This window comes from Poecilia mexicana, unplaced genomic scaffold (assembly GCF_051168715.1).
Source record: "Poecilia mexicana isolate PSO_F unplaced genomic scaffold, ASM5116871v1 scaffold_14, whole genome shotgun sequence".
Lineage (NCBI taxonomy): Eukaryota > Metazoa > Chordata > Actinopteri > Cyprinodontiformes > Poeciliidae > Poecilia > Poecilia mexicana.
In genome coordinates, this window is record NW_028263383.1 from 13,968,411 (window position 1) to 13,984,283 (window position 15,873).

A 15,873-nucleotide genomic window follows, 5' to 3' on the forward strand; every position below is an offset into this window, starting at 1 on the left:
ACACGAAGCCCATTGTTGCACTGACAATTTGCATTGTTATCCATTTCTTTCTCCGGCTGTCTAGAGAATACTTGTTGCCGAGATCTTGTCAAAATTACACTGTATTCGACTCCCAAACGCATCTACATATTCGAGTCTTCAATAAACTCCTCAGCTGCATGCGCAGATTTATGCAGCGTTTGTACCCGTTAGCTTTTCATTCATTTTGTCACGTTACAAAAACAAACTTCAACGTGTTTTTTTTTTTTTTGTTTTTTTTATTGAGATGTCTTGCAAATAATAAGCGAGTGGAACGAAAACGGTGGCGGGTTGTTATTATATTCAGTGTTGACATAATCTGACCGAAGCGTAGCATCTTCTTGCATGTTTGCTCGTGTGTCACACGTGCCTTTGAACAGGATCTTCTTCTGTGACTTTGTTACGACGACGGCTTTTATCAGACCACTTTCTCGTGAGGTAGATCTGTGCAGTTCACGACCAACAGCTGTGGCCTCAGCAGACTACTCACTACTTCTCAGATGACAGGGAAGGCCTTATTTAAAGGAAGACAGAAACTTATTGGAAGTTGCGTCATACTGTCTCCATTTTCAAATGACGAACTGAGAAATGTTGTTGGATTTTAGACGCTGGATACTAAAATCCAACTTTTGGGGACTCGGAGTAAAGAGGGCTGACGTGAATAGAACGCTAATTTCTTTTTTCTTTTGTTTTTATTTGCCACCTACGATTACATCCACCCTTATTACGCAGCTGTCACTTTTCTTTCAGTTCGCCAAACACACACACATACACGCACGAGTATCTGTAAGTGTACTCATTTAAATCCCAGAGACACAAATTTAAGTTTGCGCTTGTACAATGTGAAGGGGTTCACGGCGTATCGGTACTCTTGCAAGGCATTACCCAGGAATAAAATCCACTGAAGCAAGACTTTTCTGTCCTAGTTATCTCCACAAAGTCCTTTTTTTTTTTTCTCGCTTTCTCTCTCTGCCGTTTGCCTGCCGTTGTTTGTCATTCCCCCTCTTGCCAAAGTCTGCCCCTCGCTGCATCTCACCTAACCCCATCACCTGTCTGCCGGGCCGATCCTCATCATCAATTAGTCCGAGCTTTTGTAGAGGGCAGCCCACTGCCAGGCTTTGTTGCTTTTCTGCGGGCCAGTCCTCTTGTTATATATTTGTCTGTGACAGTGCCTGCCCAGCATCTCTTTGGCTGACGCACCTGTTATCTATGTGTCAGCATCTCTCCTGACTGCCACTTTTTTGTTTGTTTTTTTGGGGGGTTTTGCCAAGTGGCCTGTCTGTAGCCCCTGTCTTTGCTGTATTCCTGAAGTCCCCCCATTTCTTTTTCTTCTTTTTCTTCTTTTTTTTTGAGGATTGTAAGACTGGAAATATTCCAACACGTCTTAACCCAAGCTTCTAGTGACAGTTACCTGCGAGCCTAAAGTGTGATTTGGACGTTACTAAAGGAGCAAGTGGAACCTGGTATTTATGGAAGCTCGTGGGAGGAAAGCGAGATGATGTAAGAGACGCCAAAAGGCAAACACGTCTCCTGTGTACATTATTTTAAACCTTCATGTTATGTGCTTTCTTCAGTAGTAGATTCCAAGTAAAAAAAAAAAAAAGACTCAGATCTATGAAGGGCTTTCTCCTTGAAATCTACTCATGCCATCTTTGGGACTGTGTTTGATCTAGCCGTGCCCTGCAGGCTGGATCAAAGAAAAGCACATCTACTGCTCGTAACGCAGCGTTCCAGAATCCGTTTCAATGCCACAAACAAATGATCGCGAGTCCACGGTGTGTCTCTCCCGCCTCATATAAGACGGTATTTTAAATGCGCAGTCGTATCCATGCGCTTTTAGAGGAGGCTCGTTTCTCAGATAAAAAAAAAACAAAAACCGTACTTTAAAAATACTAGCATACTTAGATCAGCTAACACCACCCAGAGGCAAATAAGTGCTTTATGTAGAAATTAGATGCAAGCGAGAATGTGAAAGCAAAAAATAAATAAATAAATTTATATGATTGCAATAATCATGAGTACTAATTACTTTTACAACGTATGCTCAGAACCTCGGCCAGGTACTGCTGGTGGTAAAATTCCATCATGCATTGATACCTGATGTGGCAGTTAAAACTAAGACCTAACATTATATTTCTTCTAATGAAAGAGACTCTGAGTACACCACTGTGTCCTTCTACAGCAACGCATTTTCAATAAAATAATCGTTATGACAAATTATGACAAATACCACCTATTGCCATCATCTATAAATTTGTGCAAAGATAGATTAGATACAACTGCACATCGTCTGCGTATTTATGAAATATGTCATTCATCGTTATTTCATCTGCTAGAAGGAACATGTGGCACCGTAAAAGGGCAGAGTAGTAAGCGGTGGTATGGGAGGTTAGATGTGGCTCTGCAGTTACCAAGCTCGGCCTTGTCTAAATAATAAGTAAATAATTAAAATACAATTAGCCATATAAATAATATATAATACAAACCTACATATTGTACCTTGGAATGGAGCGCACTTGGTAATCTAAAATGCATAGTGTGCACGTAAGCATTTGAGAACAATGTAAAGATGTGAAATGGCAGCAGTATTGGGGGCTAAAACAATGCGGAGCTATTTTTCAGTCTAATGTAGTGCCAGCGCGATGCACTGAATCACTCTTTGCCACCAGTAAGCAAAACATGCAGCACAGACAGGGCAAATTACTCCAGCATTACCTCACTTTCATTCCAGCTTCCCCCTTTTTCTGGGTAATCAGCTCGGGCAAATATGTGCAGTGCAAAGAACTGTGAATGCGCGAGTGTCTGCATGCATATGCATAGCCTGCGTGTGCCTGTGTGTCTCATCTGAGGAAAAAAAATACCGGAAGGCAGAGCGGAAACAGAGATAGGGAAAGATCAAGCGAATAAGCCGGCTGCCCTCTGTGCTTACCTGCGAATGTGGATGACATATCGTCAATGACTTTCTGGGTTCCGCCGGTCTTGAGTGCAAGTTAGAGTGAATAATGTGTCACATTCTTGTAGAACAAGTGCAAATTTTGCCTCTGGCTTTGTCTGAAATACACCTCTGCTGACTTCAAACAGCTGTATTGAAGTAAATTGGGCTAATCCCAGCTCAAAGGGATGCCTAAAGTTCACAAAGTGTGGGGCCTGCTTAACAAAGAAGCAGGTTAATTAAGACTCACACTGACTCATTCTGCCCGACTCCTGGCTCAAAGAACCCACTGCACTGGCTTAAGGTAACCGCAAACAGGAATGGAAATGAACGAATAGCCCCGAGGAAGACCACACTTATTCATTGTGGATGAATAAAACATTTTTTGAATTGTGTGTCTGTTGGTGTGTGTGTGTGGCTACGGAGAGACTTCGTTGCACATTTTTCACAGAGACGTGATTGCTGTGCGACGCACGAACTTTGGCGCTTCACACTTTTGTTCAAATGCAGAATTCTCATTAAGCGCGGTGTGAAATAAAAGGTGTCAGCTCTCGGACCCAAAAGGGCTAATTATCAGCTCTAATGGCTGGAGTCACCGGTTTCTTGAGCAACCATCATGCAATATCACACACCCAAAGGTGATGAGGGGTAAACAAGCACAATGCACATTTCTAAAACCCTTTTTCTTGTGCCGATATTGCTGTGCGCTATGATTTCTACATGTTATGAGTCGTGATGGTGTTTCATTTTTAAGCTGCTATCACTGCTGGATGCAAAGGGACACTAAATACTGTGAGTTAAACAAAGAAACACAAACATTGTGCTAATTAAGGACTTGGTGACATTTAAACTTATTTCGATTTTTTTTAAGTGGTATGAAAATTCAATTTTATAGCGAGAGAGAAAGGGAGAGACGGAACAAGTGCTAACATGTGCAGTTTTATTACTATTTCAGGGAAATATGTGCAGTTACATGAGATATTAGCAATAGTTTGCGAAAATTCTAAGTTTTAAGAACTTCAGTCAATATGTATTTGATCAGTGCACCATAAGTACATATATTGTGTCTTTTATGCTTAAAATGTTCTGATTTGAAACAAAAAAGAGAGGAAAAAAAATCTCTATTCTTTTTTAAACAGAACAAATGTTTCAAGTATGAAACTCTTTTTTGTGCAGAATAATGTAAAATGCACATTCTGATGTCAGTAAATTGAGCGTAATATGGGCTTAGATGAAAGCCAGTTCCTTTGCAGACATACACCTTGTTGTTTACTAACGTTATTTCTGAAACAGCTTACTTCAGCATGTTTTCTCTTACATAAGGAGGTCTTTGAATTGCAGTGATGGTTTAGTAAAAAAAATAAAATAAAATAAAATATTGGAGAGAGTTTGATGCTGTAACTGTCCAAAACCTTTGGCATACTTGATTCCAGTAATTAGCCCGTGGCTCCACATGACAACTCCGCGAATCGAAAAGTCACATGTGATAGGTTGCTGTTGCTTGCTTATTGTAAACAAGGTACAATCATGTGCCATAGTTAAGTAGCTGCTTTCACATTTTCGCTAATGTTCATCAGTTCAGAGGCTGCAAGCAGAACATTTTCATGTGTTTTTTTGCTTTTGTACAGCTGTAATTTCCTTAGATTGCTCCAAATCTTTCTCACATTTTTGAAGTGGAGTTACATCGATTAACACAAGTTGCCAGTAGGAGCTGCATAACGCAGCAGCTTGTAAGCTTGATATTTTAAGCAACTACTTTTTACCCAGTGATAGGTAAACATTTAGTCATGAGCGATGATTTATTTATGCAAATAAAGCATGATCTGGATATAGCGCAAAGTAATTTTTCAATCACGGTAATAAAGGGGTAAATATTACCTTCCTGAGTCAACTTTGATTAGCTACATGGAACACAAATTGCCACGTGTTATACATTTATCCGGCGCAGGGTATTTCCCAACATAATTACTCCTTTGAAATCCACATTTTCTGAGATGTGAATGTCTGCCCAGGCTCAATAACAAAATTGTGACACACACCTGAGAGCGGTTCGACTTGCCAAGACCGCAAGGAAAAGTCCCAGTGTCCCTGCTTTAATTACAATATTACCCAAACAGGTGCAGGCAAATGCGAAAGCAACCGTAAGGCCCTCTGCTGAGATTTAGGAAAGCTACAGCATTATTCTAAATCCCATGATTTTCTAAGTGATTGTGGGTTTTCAAAGCATGTTTAATAGTTTAAATGCATATTTCTTAGTATTATTATAACTTTTTCAATGGTATGAAAAATGTCCCCCACACAGATATTTGTAGTAATATATATTTTTTTTTTTTATTATGCTATATTTGCAAAGAGGCTTTAGCTCAGTAGGCAGAAAATGAGCTGTCCATGGTCCTGAATTGCATTGGTTCCAGACATATACTGTGCATGAAAGCCATTGATTACAGCTATGGTAAGAAAAAAAAAATGTCTAGTCTGGTTTTATATTCTATTTCCTAGTTTGTTTATTTGCCCGATAATGTATTTATTGAAACAAATAATTCAAAGAAAATGTTTTACGCTATTTATTTTACCATAATAAGACTGTAGGTGTACTGCACCCTACAGTCTCATTTAGACAGAAGTATGACTTTTGCATAACACCATGCTACACTCCAGAAAACACATCTCAAGAAACCTTTTCCTAAGTGGGTTAATCTAAAGCAATTAGACAGTGGAAAATTTCTCCATGGAGTCTGACAAGATCAAATGTTTCAACATTGATGGCAGGACGACTTCCTAGTGTTCGGAAAGAAAACAAAGGATTGCTTTTGCACATATAGCTGGCACATGCTTTCATAGTACTGTGATCTAATTAGGACATCTAACACATCTGTTGGGGCTTTGGCACCCTCAGCAACCCTTTCTTGGCTATAAAGTATTTAAATATTCAGCCTCGGGCTGTTCTCGGAGCCAGTATTCAAAGGGGAGACGCAGCTCTTAAAATGTAGGAAATCCTCTGGGGAAAATAAAAAAAAATAATAATAATAATACAAAAACAACAGTAGTATATTTTGCTTTGCAAAAGGAAGACTGCACATTTAAGTAAATGTGGATTTTTTTTCTTCTTTTTTTTTTTTTGGTATTCATATAAACTACCTGCAGCCTATTGTTTATGTAACCACCACATATTAGTCAGGATAAACTATGGTATGCATGTTTTCACTTTAAAATATCTCATTATCGTGCAGGATGTGCATCATTACTGCTATACCTGGGACCTCGTTCAGACATTCTTAAGTAAGCCATTATAAACAATTGGCTTACTAAGTTAGTTGCTTAATAAGCCTGAATCATACTTTCTTGCCAAATAGTGCAGTGATCTTACAGAAAAGTGTAGTCTATAACCAGTGTTGTAAAGATATTCATTCAAATAAGCATGTTTATCAGTGGATTTTTTTTATTTTTTATTTTTTTATTTTCTGCTCTTTTTAAATGGCAGCCTAATTGGAGTAGAATAAAAGACTTAAACCAAAAGACTTTTAGGACACATTTGTGTTTTCATTGTGAAAAGAGTTTTGACATTTCCCATTCAAGGCAAGACGTCTGTGTGCATGTTTTCCCAAGCGTAAGTGTAGGTTTGGCTGTTATGCACATGTTTTCAAACCCCCCTCTCACCCCTCCATTCCTCACCCTGTCATTTTAAACCTATGACAAACTAAAGGCTACAAACTTAATGATCAGACCTGACAGATTATGAAGAGTTGTTTCTTGCCCCAGTTTTGCTGATACAGTACAGAACCTGCTGCAGGCAGTAAGTGCACTTCTGACACATCATGCCCCGATCTGATGAAATTAAAATTTAACAATCTACATTTCTCCACCACAGTGTAAAAGTCACATTGTTTTTTTATGCCTGTTGTACCCACCGGAGGTGTCACAATGAGTTTTAGGCTGATCTTGGATAGCCCTTTTTTTGGCCCTTAACTGATTAAATCAATATTTAAACGCTGCATTTTGTATTTACGGAAATTGTCGTTGTTGAATATTAAAATTTAGTTTGATCTAAAACATTTAAGTGGGACAGAAACGCGAAGACATAAAAAATCTGACTGGGAGCAGATACCTAATTTGCAGCACTCTACATGAGACGATGGTGTTATAAAGTGGCAGATGTACTGCTATGATTTTTAGTTTTGCAGTGTTATCCACTAAATTAAGCAACAACCCCCATCTGCTTACCCTATTTGAATTTTTCTTTTTCTGTGCATGCCTTGGTTCCGAAACTGGAATGAATTCTTCTTTGTTAAATCAAGAGTGTCAAATATAAACACACCGAGATCATTGGTCAACAGTAGAAAGTAAGTTGAATTGTGCAAAAGTGGACTAGTACCTATTACACTATCCGTCATTTTTTTAATATACTCTGTTTGACATCAAACTTAAGCTAGAACTCCATTAAAATCAGTGAAGATTAATTTTTACCTGCTTTAAAGAATGCTCAATATTCAATCATATTCTAATAAAGACAACATGCACAAAGGTACGCACAAGTGTCCATGTCAAAAGCTTTTAGAAACCTGGCACGTAAACACAAATGCAACTATGAAACTGCACTCTGAGCCTCAGAGGAAGAATGAAAAGGATTTTCAGCTTCAAATGGATTTAGAGCTAATAAAGTTAAATTCAAATCCTTTTTGTGTTCATAATCTGCGAGCAAACAAGCAGTAATTTTTAGACATAATGTCAAGAAATGAACTGTGCCTCAAACCCAGATGCCTGATCACATTTCAAATGAAAAGCCATTGTTGAGAGCAGCGCAGTTAATTAACGCAAGGGCACGACTCTACATCTGTCACATCACTTGGCAGAGACTTTAATTATATATTTTGGTCAATCTGTTCTTCCTGATGTGAGAGGGTACGCCATACACGAGACAACATCTGCTGAGGTATGTCACATGAGCTCCAGCATCTGCCTGTGTTTTTTTTTTTTTCTTTGCGCCGACTGTCAATCACTTGAGCCCCGTTCCTCATCCGTGTTTGTATTTATGAAGTTGAAAAACTTCATACGCAGCACTGTCAAGAGCTGAGAGCTTACAGCTGCGCCGCAGCCACAATTAGCGCTGCTCCGACTAAGCAGCGAGCCGACACACGCGCGAGCCATCGAGATTGGCACTACACACAAAAAACCCAGACACACCCTGTGGCTCGCAGTCATTTTGGTCCCTTATGCTGTCCGTCAAGCAGACAGTGGTGACTCTTCTCCAAACTGACTCCACCCACCAAAAAGGCTTGTGATCACCTAAACTGTCAGCAAGCATCTGCTGGAACCACCACCCAGTCAACTGGGAGGCTGGCACTGAAGACGTCTCCACAGAAAACGTGTCACCTACACATGTTCAGAACTCAGTGTCGCGTTTTCTCTCCTTCTATTTTTTGCTAATTTTCTTTTTCTTGTTTTTCTTTTTTTATGTCTTTTTTTTATTTTTTTTCATGTGGCAAACATTATCTCCAAAGCCTCAGAGAGTGTCAAACTGTTTTGTACCTGTGACACTGCGACGTGGGAAGCGTCTTGAAAGCTTGTGTCATCTTGTGTTGGGTGGAAACAAATCAGTGTCAAACATTTTCAGATAATGGCCATCCTTAAGAAAAAAAAAAAAAACCACTGTGGGAACATGAATGCGATACCGTTAGATCTGGTTGTCGTGTGATTCTTAAATATATTGCTGGGTGTAGTTCAGAGATGTCAGTCATATTAGGTTGCTAATTACACTCCTTTTGCAACTGTGGTTGTTTATGCAAAAGAAAAAGGCCCTATGCTATGCGCTCTTTTGAAGCAAGGCACCTTTGAAGAAATCTGATTTTTTTTTTGTTTTCTTTTTATCATACTGCAGCAAAGTTCAGTGATTTATAAACTGAAAAAAAAAAGTAAAAATTAAAAAATTGGTGAGTTTCAAAAGCTCCAGTACGGTGTGTTAAATGGAAAGGATCAAGACATCTCAACATTTTACTGAATTATATACCCCCATTATACAATTCGAGGATAATAGTTGCCTGCATAATCCCCATCATGCACTGCAAACTCACATGCACACACATGTACTCGACTGGTCCAACACACAACATTCACACAGTTGCAAATGACACAGAAACCTAAAGACACACTAGCTTTCCATCCCTAGACAGTACTTTTTTTTTTTTTTTTTTTTTTTTTACTGTTTGTAATCCCCTCTGAGTCTATTAATATTTTCTGTTACCATGGCAATTTGAGTCTTGCCAAATGTTGTCGAGATAAGAGGAGATAAGAGCATAAGGAGCTGGGAGATAAGAGCAAGTGACCTGTGGAGATCCAGAGCACTGGAGGTCGGGTGCAGGAGCGGAAGTAAGTAACAGGAAAAAATGGACCTCGCCTGCTCGACTCTGCTGCCAGTCTGATGGAAAAACTAAATATGACAGGCCGCTGCTGTCTTCTGGAGGTACAGTAAATGGACAAATAGTCTCCATTTCCTCTTTTGAACCCTCAAGGGAAAGCTACATGGGAGCATGTCCCTGCAGCTGATATCAAAGGAAACATTTGGACCGGCACGGGCACGCTGAACGGATATGGAGCCTCGGATACAAAAAAAAATAAAAAAAAACTCAAATGAATGTACTGTGTATCCTTATAGAACCTATGCTAGCTTCTACATCAAAATAAGCAACAGCAGCATGTCTGTTTGGTCGGACCAATCCACCAAGTTTCGATTCAGCCACTCATCATCCTATCGCCAGTTCACCACAATACTTGCTGGCATGCCTCAAATCCTTTCGTGTGTCCGTGTTGCTGCTTCTAACATATCAACCTCGAGACACAATGTGCAGCTGCTGCCTTTTATATTACACTGATTAATATGTACAGTATTTAAGAGAAAACCAGTGCTGTTTACTTCCATCTATCTGTGGTCATAACATTATGCCTAATCAGTGTTGAAGCATTAGTCCTAAAACAAACCTCATTGCATTTATTCCACTGTCATGAGTAAGTTGGAACACCATTGATTTATCTACTCTAACTTGTGTTGTACATTAGCTCTCTCATCAAATTACAACACTGAGTAATACTGAGAAAAACTGGAGGAAATGACGAGAACAAATCAGAAGGATTGTTTGTTCTTTTACCACTTGATAGTAACAAAACATGCGCCACTGACATCATTAACGTCTGTTAATATGCTACTTTCCTTTAAGTAAATCATAGTAATTGACAGGAGCTTACATCCATGTACAAATCATTCACTCCTCCAATGGCCCACCGCATTCCTTACCTGTTTGTTGTTATACTTGGGCTGGCTGGTCTTGTAGCTGTAATCTGAGTACTGGTCTGAGCCGGTGGAGTTGTCATCTCCTCCCGTTCCAACGAAGGTGTTGGCTGCAGGGAGGTCCTGCACGGCCTGGTGCTTCTGAGAAGCTGAGGGCGATTGGGCTTGCAGCTGGATAGAAGGTAAGGGAGAGTTGGATCGGTAATGCCTGCCGATGTCGGGGCTTCCCGGGGAATACGTTAAGGGCAGGTGTATGCGGGGACTGTCGTTTACACCGTCGAGATTAAACTTTAGACTCTTTTGTAGGCTGACCTCCTCATCTTCCCCAAGAGGCTTTGGGGACTTCTGTGGCTTGCCTTTTCGCCCTCGTTTGCCTTTGGTGTTTTTTGGCGCTTGCTTGGGAGCATATAGGTCTTTTGTTTCTTTTTTACCCGCTTGATAGCCACTCTTTGTTTCCCTCTGGATGCGGTGGCGAATAAACACCACCACCAAGATCAGCATCACAACTCCCGCCACACCGGCAAGGCTTCCAAATAAAATGTTACTGCGATGGGCAGCGAAACCACTGTCTGGATCACCGGCAATGTCCCTGTCTAGTGGGGTGTAAAGACTGTGTCCAACTAAGGCTTCCACTAAGCTGACATTTGAAATGGTTTCATTGACATAGATGTGAACCAGGGCAGTAGCATGACGCGGAGGCTTTCCCCTGTCGCTCACACGTACTACTAAACGATGCAGGCCTCCATGTTTGCGGGTCATCTCCTTTGCCAGAGTGATCTCTCCAGTAGTGGGGGAGATGCGGAATAATTGGTAAGGATTTCCTCCAGCAATATTGAAGACTAACTCTGCGTTGGGCCCACTGTCCAGGTCTTCAGCCTCCACCACCTCAACATGGCTGTCTGGAGATGCGAGAGGTGATAAGCGCCTGAAGGAAGAGTTGGAGGGTTTGGTGATGACAGGGTCATTGTCATTTTCGTCCAGTACATTGATAGTGACACCAACATAGGAGGACTTGGGTGGTTCTCCCCCATCCACTGCCTTTAGACGGAAAGTATAGCTGCTTTCTTTTTCTCTGTCAAAAGAGATGCTTGAGAGAATTGTACCTGTTCCATTTTGAACTACAAACTTCCCTCCATCGGGTTCTACGGAGAGGTGAACTCGGGCATTCTCACCTTTGTCCATATCTTGGACTGTTACCATACCCACAGGACTTAGAGGAGGCATGTTTTCCAGTACTGAAAAGCTGTACCCACTAAGCATGAACTTTGGCTCATTGTCATTGCGGTCAAGAACTTTGACCACAACTGTCGCTGTTCCTTTGTGGACAGGTGAACCTTTGTCTGCAGCTGTGACCCGAAACTCATACCGCTCTTTATGTTCACGATCCAGTGGGCTTCGAGCTCTTACTTCACCTGAGTTTGGGTCAATCTCAAACAAACCTTTGATGGTTGAATCTGCAACAATGTTGTACAGGAGTTGGGCGTTAGTGCCACTATCGGCATCTGTCGCAGTGACATCCAAAATCCTCTCCCCCGGTTGGTTTTCTTCAGCAAAGTCAACCTCAAACAATGTTGGGGAAAATATCGGAGAGTTGTCGTTCACATCAGTCACCTGAACTTTTAGGGAGTTTGTACTGGACAGTGCTGGGTTTCCAGAGTCCACTGCGACAATTTCCACTCTGTAGTCCCTGACTCTTTCAAAGTCAAGTGGTGTGGTTGTCTGAAGAAAATATTTTCTTTTGTTGTCGGTGGGAGAGTCGCTGGCAGGACGGAGCTGAAAGGGCACATCTCCCGCTACCACGCACGTGACGACAGCGTTCTCTCCTTCATCTTTGTCAGACACTTGCACCAAAGCAACAGCTGTCCCCACTGGCATGTCCTCCGAAATATTGGCCACTCCGTCACTGTGAGTCACCAGACCAATTCCACGAATCTCCACAGCAGGAGCATTGTCATTTTGATCAGTCACTTCGATCGTTACGAACGTCTTAGAGTTCTTAGGCTGAGGGCCCTTATCCCTTGCCACCACATAGAAAGACAAGCTGCTGATTTCCTCCCTGTCCAGTGGTCCCTTCACATAGATAATGCCAGTAGACCGATCAATTCGTAAGAGTCTTGGTACTGGGTCCACTGCTTGGTGAATGGTGTATTCAATTTCTCCATTAGGGCCCATGTCAGAGTCATTTGCTTTGACCTATAATCAAAACGGAAGACATGGTTAAAAGCCTGGACGACATGCATCAAATCGGGGTCAAATCTGAAAGGAAACAAGTGATGGATTTTTTTTTCACTAAAAATGTATGATTACAAAACTGAATGAATAGATCAAGGTGAGCATGAAAACTACAAAATACATTGCATGCATTTCTTTGTGGCCTTTGAACTTTGATATTGATTGTTGTGTCACTGCATCTATTTTGTGTCTTTATTGCTCTTTCCAGATTAATAGGAAAGCATATGGCATCATATTAATAAAACAATTTCATTTATGATAGTCAGTAAAGATTTCACAGCAATATGTTCAGAGAAAGCTGCACAGAACATCTTACGCCTACATCAAGACACTGTGTTGCTGTTATTTCAGGATATTGTTTTAATAAGAAAACAGCACCACAGCAAGCAATGAGCAGCTTAATTACCTATAAAACCATACTGTGCTAAAGTTGTGTTGTATACTATATAGTGGAATGAACAAAAGAGTTAAATGATGGTATAAAAGCTTAAAAAAGACTGTAAGAAAAAGAGTCACAATTAATTCAGAGTGCATTTAAATAAAAAAAAGTTAAAGAAATGTAAGGATTTGCAAAAAAAAAAACAAAACTCAGAAATCACACAATGGACATAGTAAAATGTTCAAATATTTAAACTAAGATATACATTATTTGAGGGTGAAAAAAAGTATTTTTGAAATTTGAAGTCAGTGACACGCCTAAATACACAGATTTAGACTGTAACCCATTCCCCTCTTCATTTCAACATCTCCCATTAAAAGTTGAGGAATAAGGAAACTAGTTGCTAGAGATTTTAAAGGTGAATGACTTTTTTCTATTCTTTCCTTACGAAAGAATGGAGGAAAAAAAGAGGAGTGCCATAGCTAGAATATTATATCACTACAAAATTTGTCGTTCAGCAGCATTTTGCCATCTTTTCCCTAAGCAACCAATGCATCGCCGGAACCGTCGTATGTGACTGCCTTGATCTGGCTGGCTGTGTAAATGACTGTGTCTTCTAAGAAACATTGGACTCAAACCAAAGTAAGGCCTGCTGTCGGAGTAACTGGTGATTGCGCAGTGCCCACAAATTAGACTAGCCACCTGAAACTGGCTGCAGAACAAATCTGAGAATATATCCTCCAAGATGAGTCAGACCTCTGATTACACCAAAAGTAAAGCTCTATTTTAAATAACTTAAATGTTGTTTATTTTATGTTGCTTTCGTTGTTTTACTGTAATATGAAATGTTAACATTTACTGTTTGAAATAACAAATTGTTCCAAAAGCTGAGCCAATTACCAGATGCTATCAGTGCAAGCTGAAGACTGGTGAAGAGCAACTTTGCTCCTCTGTGAGCTTATTAGGGAGATTATTCTAATTTTTCTGTTTTGATTTCCTTTTTTTTTATTAGCACAAAAATATATGACTGCAAAGTCCTTAGAAAGTGGTAAAGATGGTTTTTGTTTTCTTAGCTGCTAATGTTAAAGGCTTGTTACTAATGCTAAAACCCTGCCAAAGCTAAATCTACCATTAGTCTTGATTAGTTCAACTATTAGTTCAACGGTGTTACAACACTCATAGCATGCTGCCAGCACTCACATTAGTATGTTTTTAGCGGTGCATAAAGGTACATGCAAGATTTAGAGAATCACTTATTCAAAATGTTATTGATTTCTAATATAGTAAATAATGATTTAAAAAAAAAGCTATTGGAGCTGGTGGCTTGAGCAGATACAAATATTTCTTTGCTAGTTTTAAAGCTGATTTGGTCTAATTCCCAAATGCCTAAATTACTATCAGCTTTAATTTGTTGGTGTATGGTCTATGAATGTAATAACGGCAAAATGTATAATATCTTGATCCGTGCACCTATGGAAACAACTATAATTAAATTTAGCTGTTGTTCATTTGGGTATCTTGCTTCAGTCTATGCAATAGTGTTGAAATGAATATAAAGCAAAAATGTATGGACAGCCTTATTATAGCTTTAAGAAACAACATATTTTCTATAAATTTAGGCTTTAAATGAAAACAATTTGATCACAGCATTTACGTTTGATCAAAAGGTTTGTGTGAAATTAATTAAGTTATATAAAAATCTTATACTGACCCATTGCTACATAACACTTGCTTTTACAGCCTTATGTTGCCTCCCCCTTTTCTTTAGAAATTGCAGAATTTGCAAGTTTAAATACTTAACATGTTCAACGTTTTCCACTGTGGTTAAAATGTGGGTCTACGAGATAAGAAAATTACTGCATTCAATTTTTATTCACATATTATACAATGTCCCTTTGTTGGAATGGAGACTGAAAATTATATTGAGACAGATTCTGAAAACAAACTAAGACAGATACATTTTCAGCTATTTACATGTTCTTGTTATTTAAAACCATAACGTTACACAAATATAAATATTCCAAGGCAATCTCACCTGTAACACGGAGTGCCCGACTGGACTGTTTTCTAAAACTTCTGCGTCATACGAGGCCTTTTCAAACTTGGGGGCGTTGTCGTTGGCGTCGGTAACAACCACTCTGAGCAGAGCACTGCTGTAGCGCTGAGGGTTCCCTCCGTCCACCGCCTTTATGGTGAGGTCATAAGAATCTTTTATCTCGCGGTCCAAATTGCCGAGGACGATGAGCTGTGGGAGTTTCCCTCCCCTGTCCTCCGCCACTTGTAAACCAAATAGAGTCGCTGCATCTGGGCCCGCAGTCAGCGCATAGTCAGCCACTCCATTCCTCTCAGAGTCCCTGTCAGTGGCTAGAGGTATGGGGAATAATGTCCCCATGATTGTGTTCTCAGGTACCGAGATGGTGAGCACAGAAGAGGGAAATTGCGGGGTGTTGTCATTGATGTCCTGTACTTCAATGCGTCCTTCAATAAGTCGTGGGCTCTGGTTTTGTATCAGGTCTGTTACCGATACTTCAAATTCCAAGTAGCACGGCTTGCCCTTGGCCAGGGACCGGCAGTCCCGGAGGGTCTCTCTGTCTATTGGAATCTCCGTAGTGAAAATGTCTCCTGTCTTCCCATCAACTCGGAGATAAGGGGCGCCCACCTCAAGCTTGTAGAGGTGACCTGAATCTGGCAGCCCCTGGTCCGCTGCCAGACTGCCTATGAGAGTGTTGGGGGGCTGCTCCTCCTGGACTCGGTACAGGATACTGCCATCGACGGAGCCACCATGCAGCACCACAACCCAAAACAGTACTACTCGTAAATTCAGTTCCATTAGGTCATCAGAAGATCTGCCTGTAGAAAGGAAGAGAAGAGAATTTGGGTCATGATGATGAGGATTTCTCTTAGAAACCCCACTTCAGCATTCTCCTCTAGCCGGTTTCCAAATGGAGCAAGTTTCACAGGAAATAATTACATATTTTATTTTAAAGTGAAATCATAGGGCACACATCAGCAGCTCTGGCATTCCAGAATTCA

At 40.4% G+C, this 15,873-nt stretch overlaps 1 protein-coding gene across 1 annotated transcript in view; it reads right to left on the minus strand.

Annotated features, from left to right (window-relative positions):
• Positions 1 to 15,670, minus strand: part of LOC106920353 (protocadherin-1-like) — an 81,980-nt gene extending 66,310 nt beyond the window's left edge. The window contains exons 1-2 of the mRNA XM_088012611.1: positions 14,876 to 15,670; positions 10,236 to 12,422 (exon numbers count right to left, since the gene is read on the minus strand). Coding sequence (XP_087868737.1) covers positions 10,236 to 12,422; positions 14,876 to 15,670 — 2,982 coding nt within the window. The remainder of the gene's footprint in view (positions 1 to 10,235; positions 12,423 to 14,875) is intronic.
• Between the last annotated feature and the right edge of the window lie 203 nt (positions 15,671 to 15,873).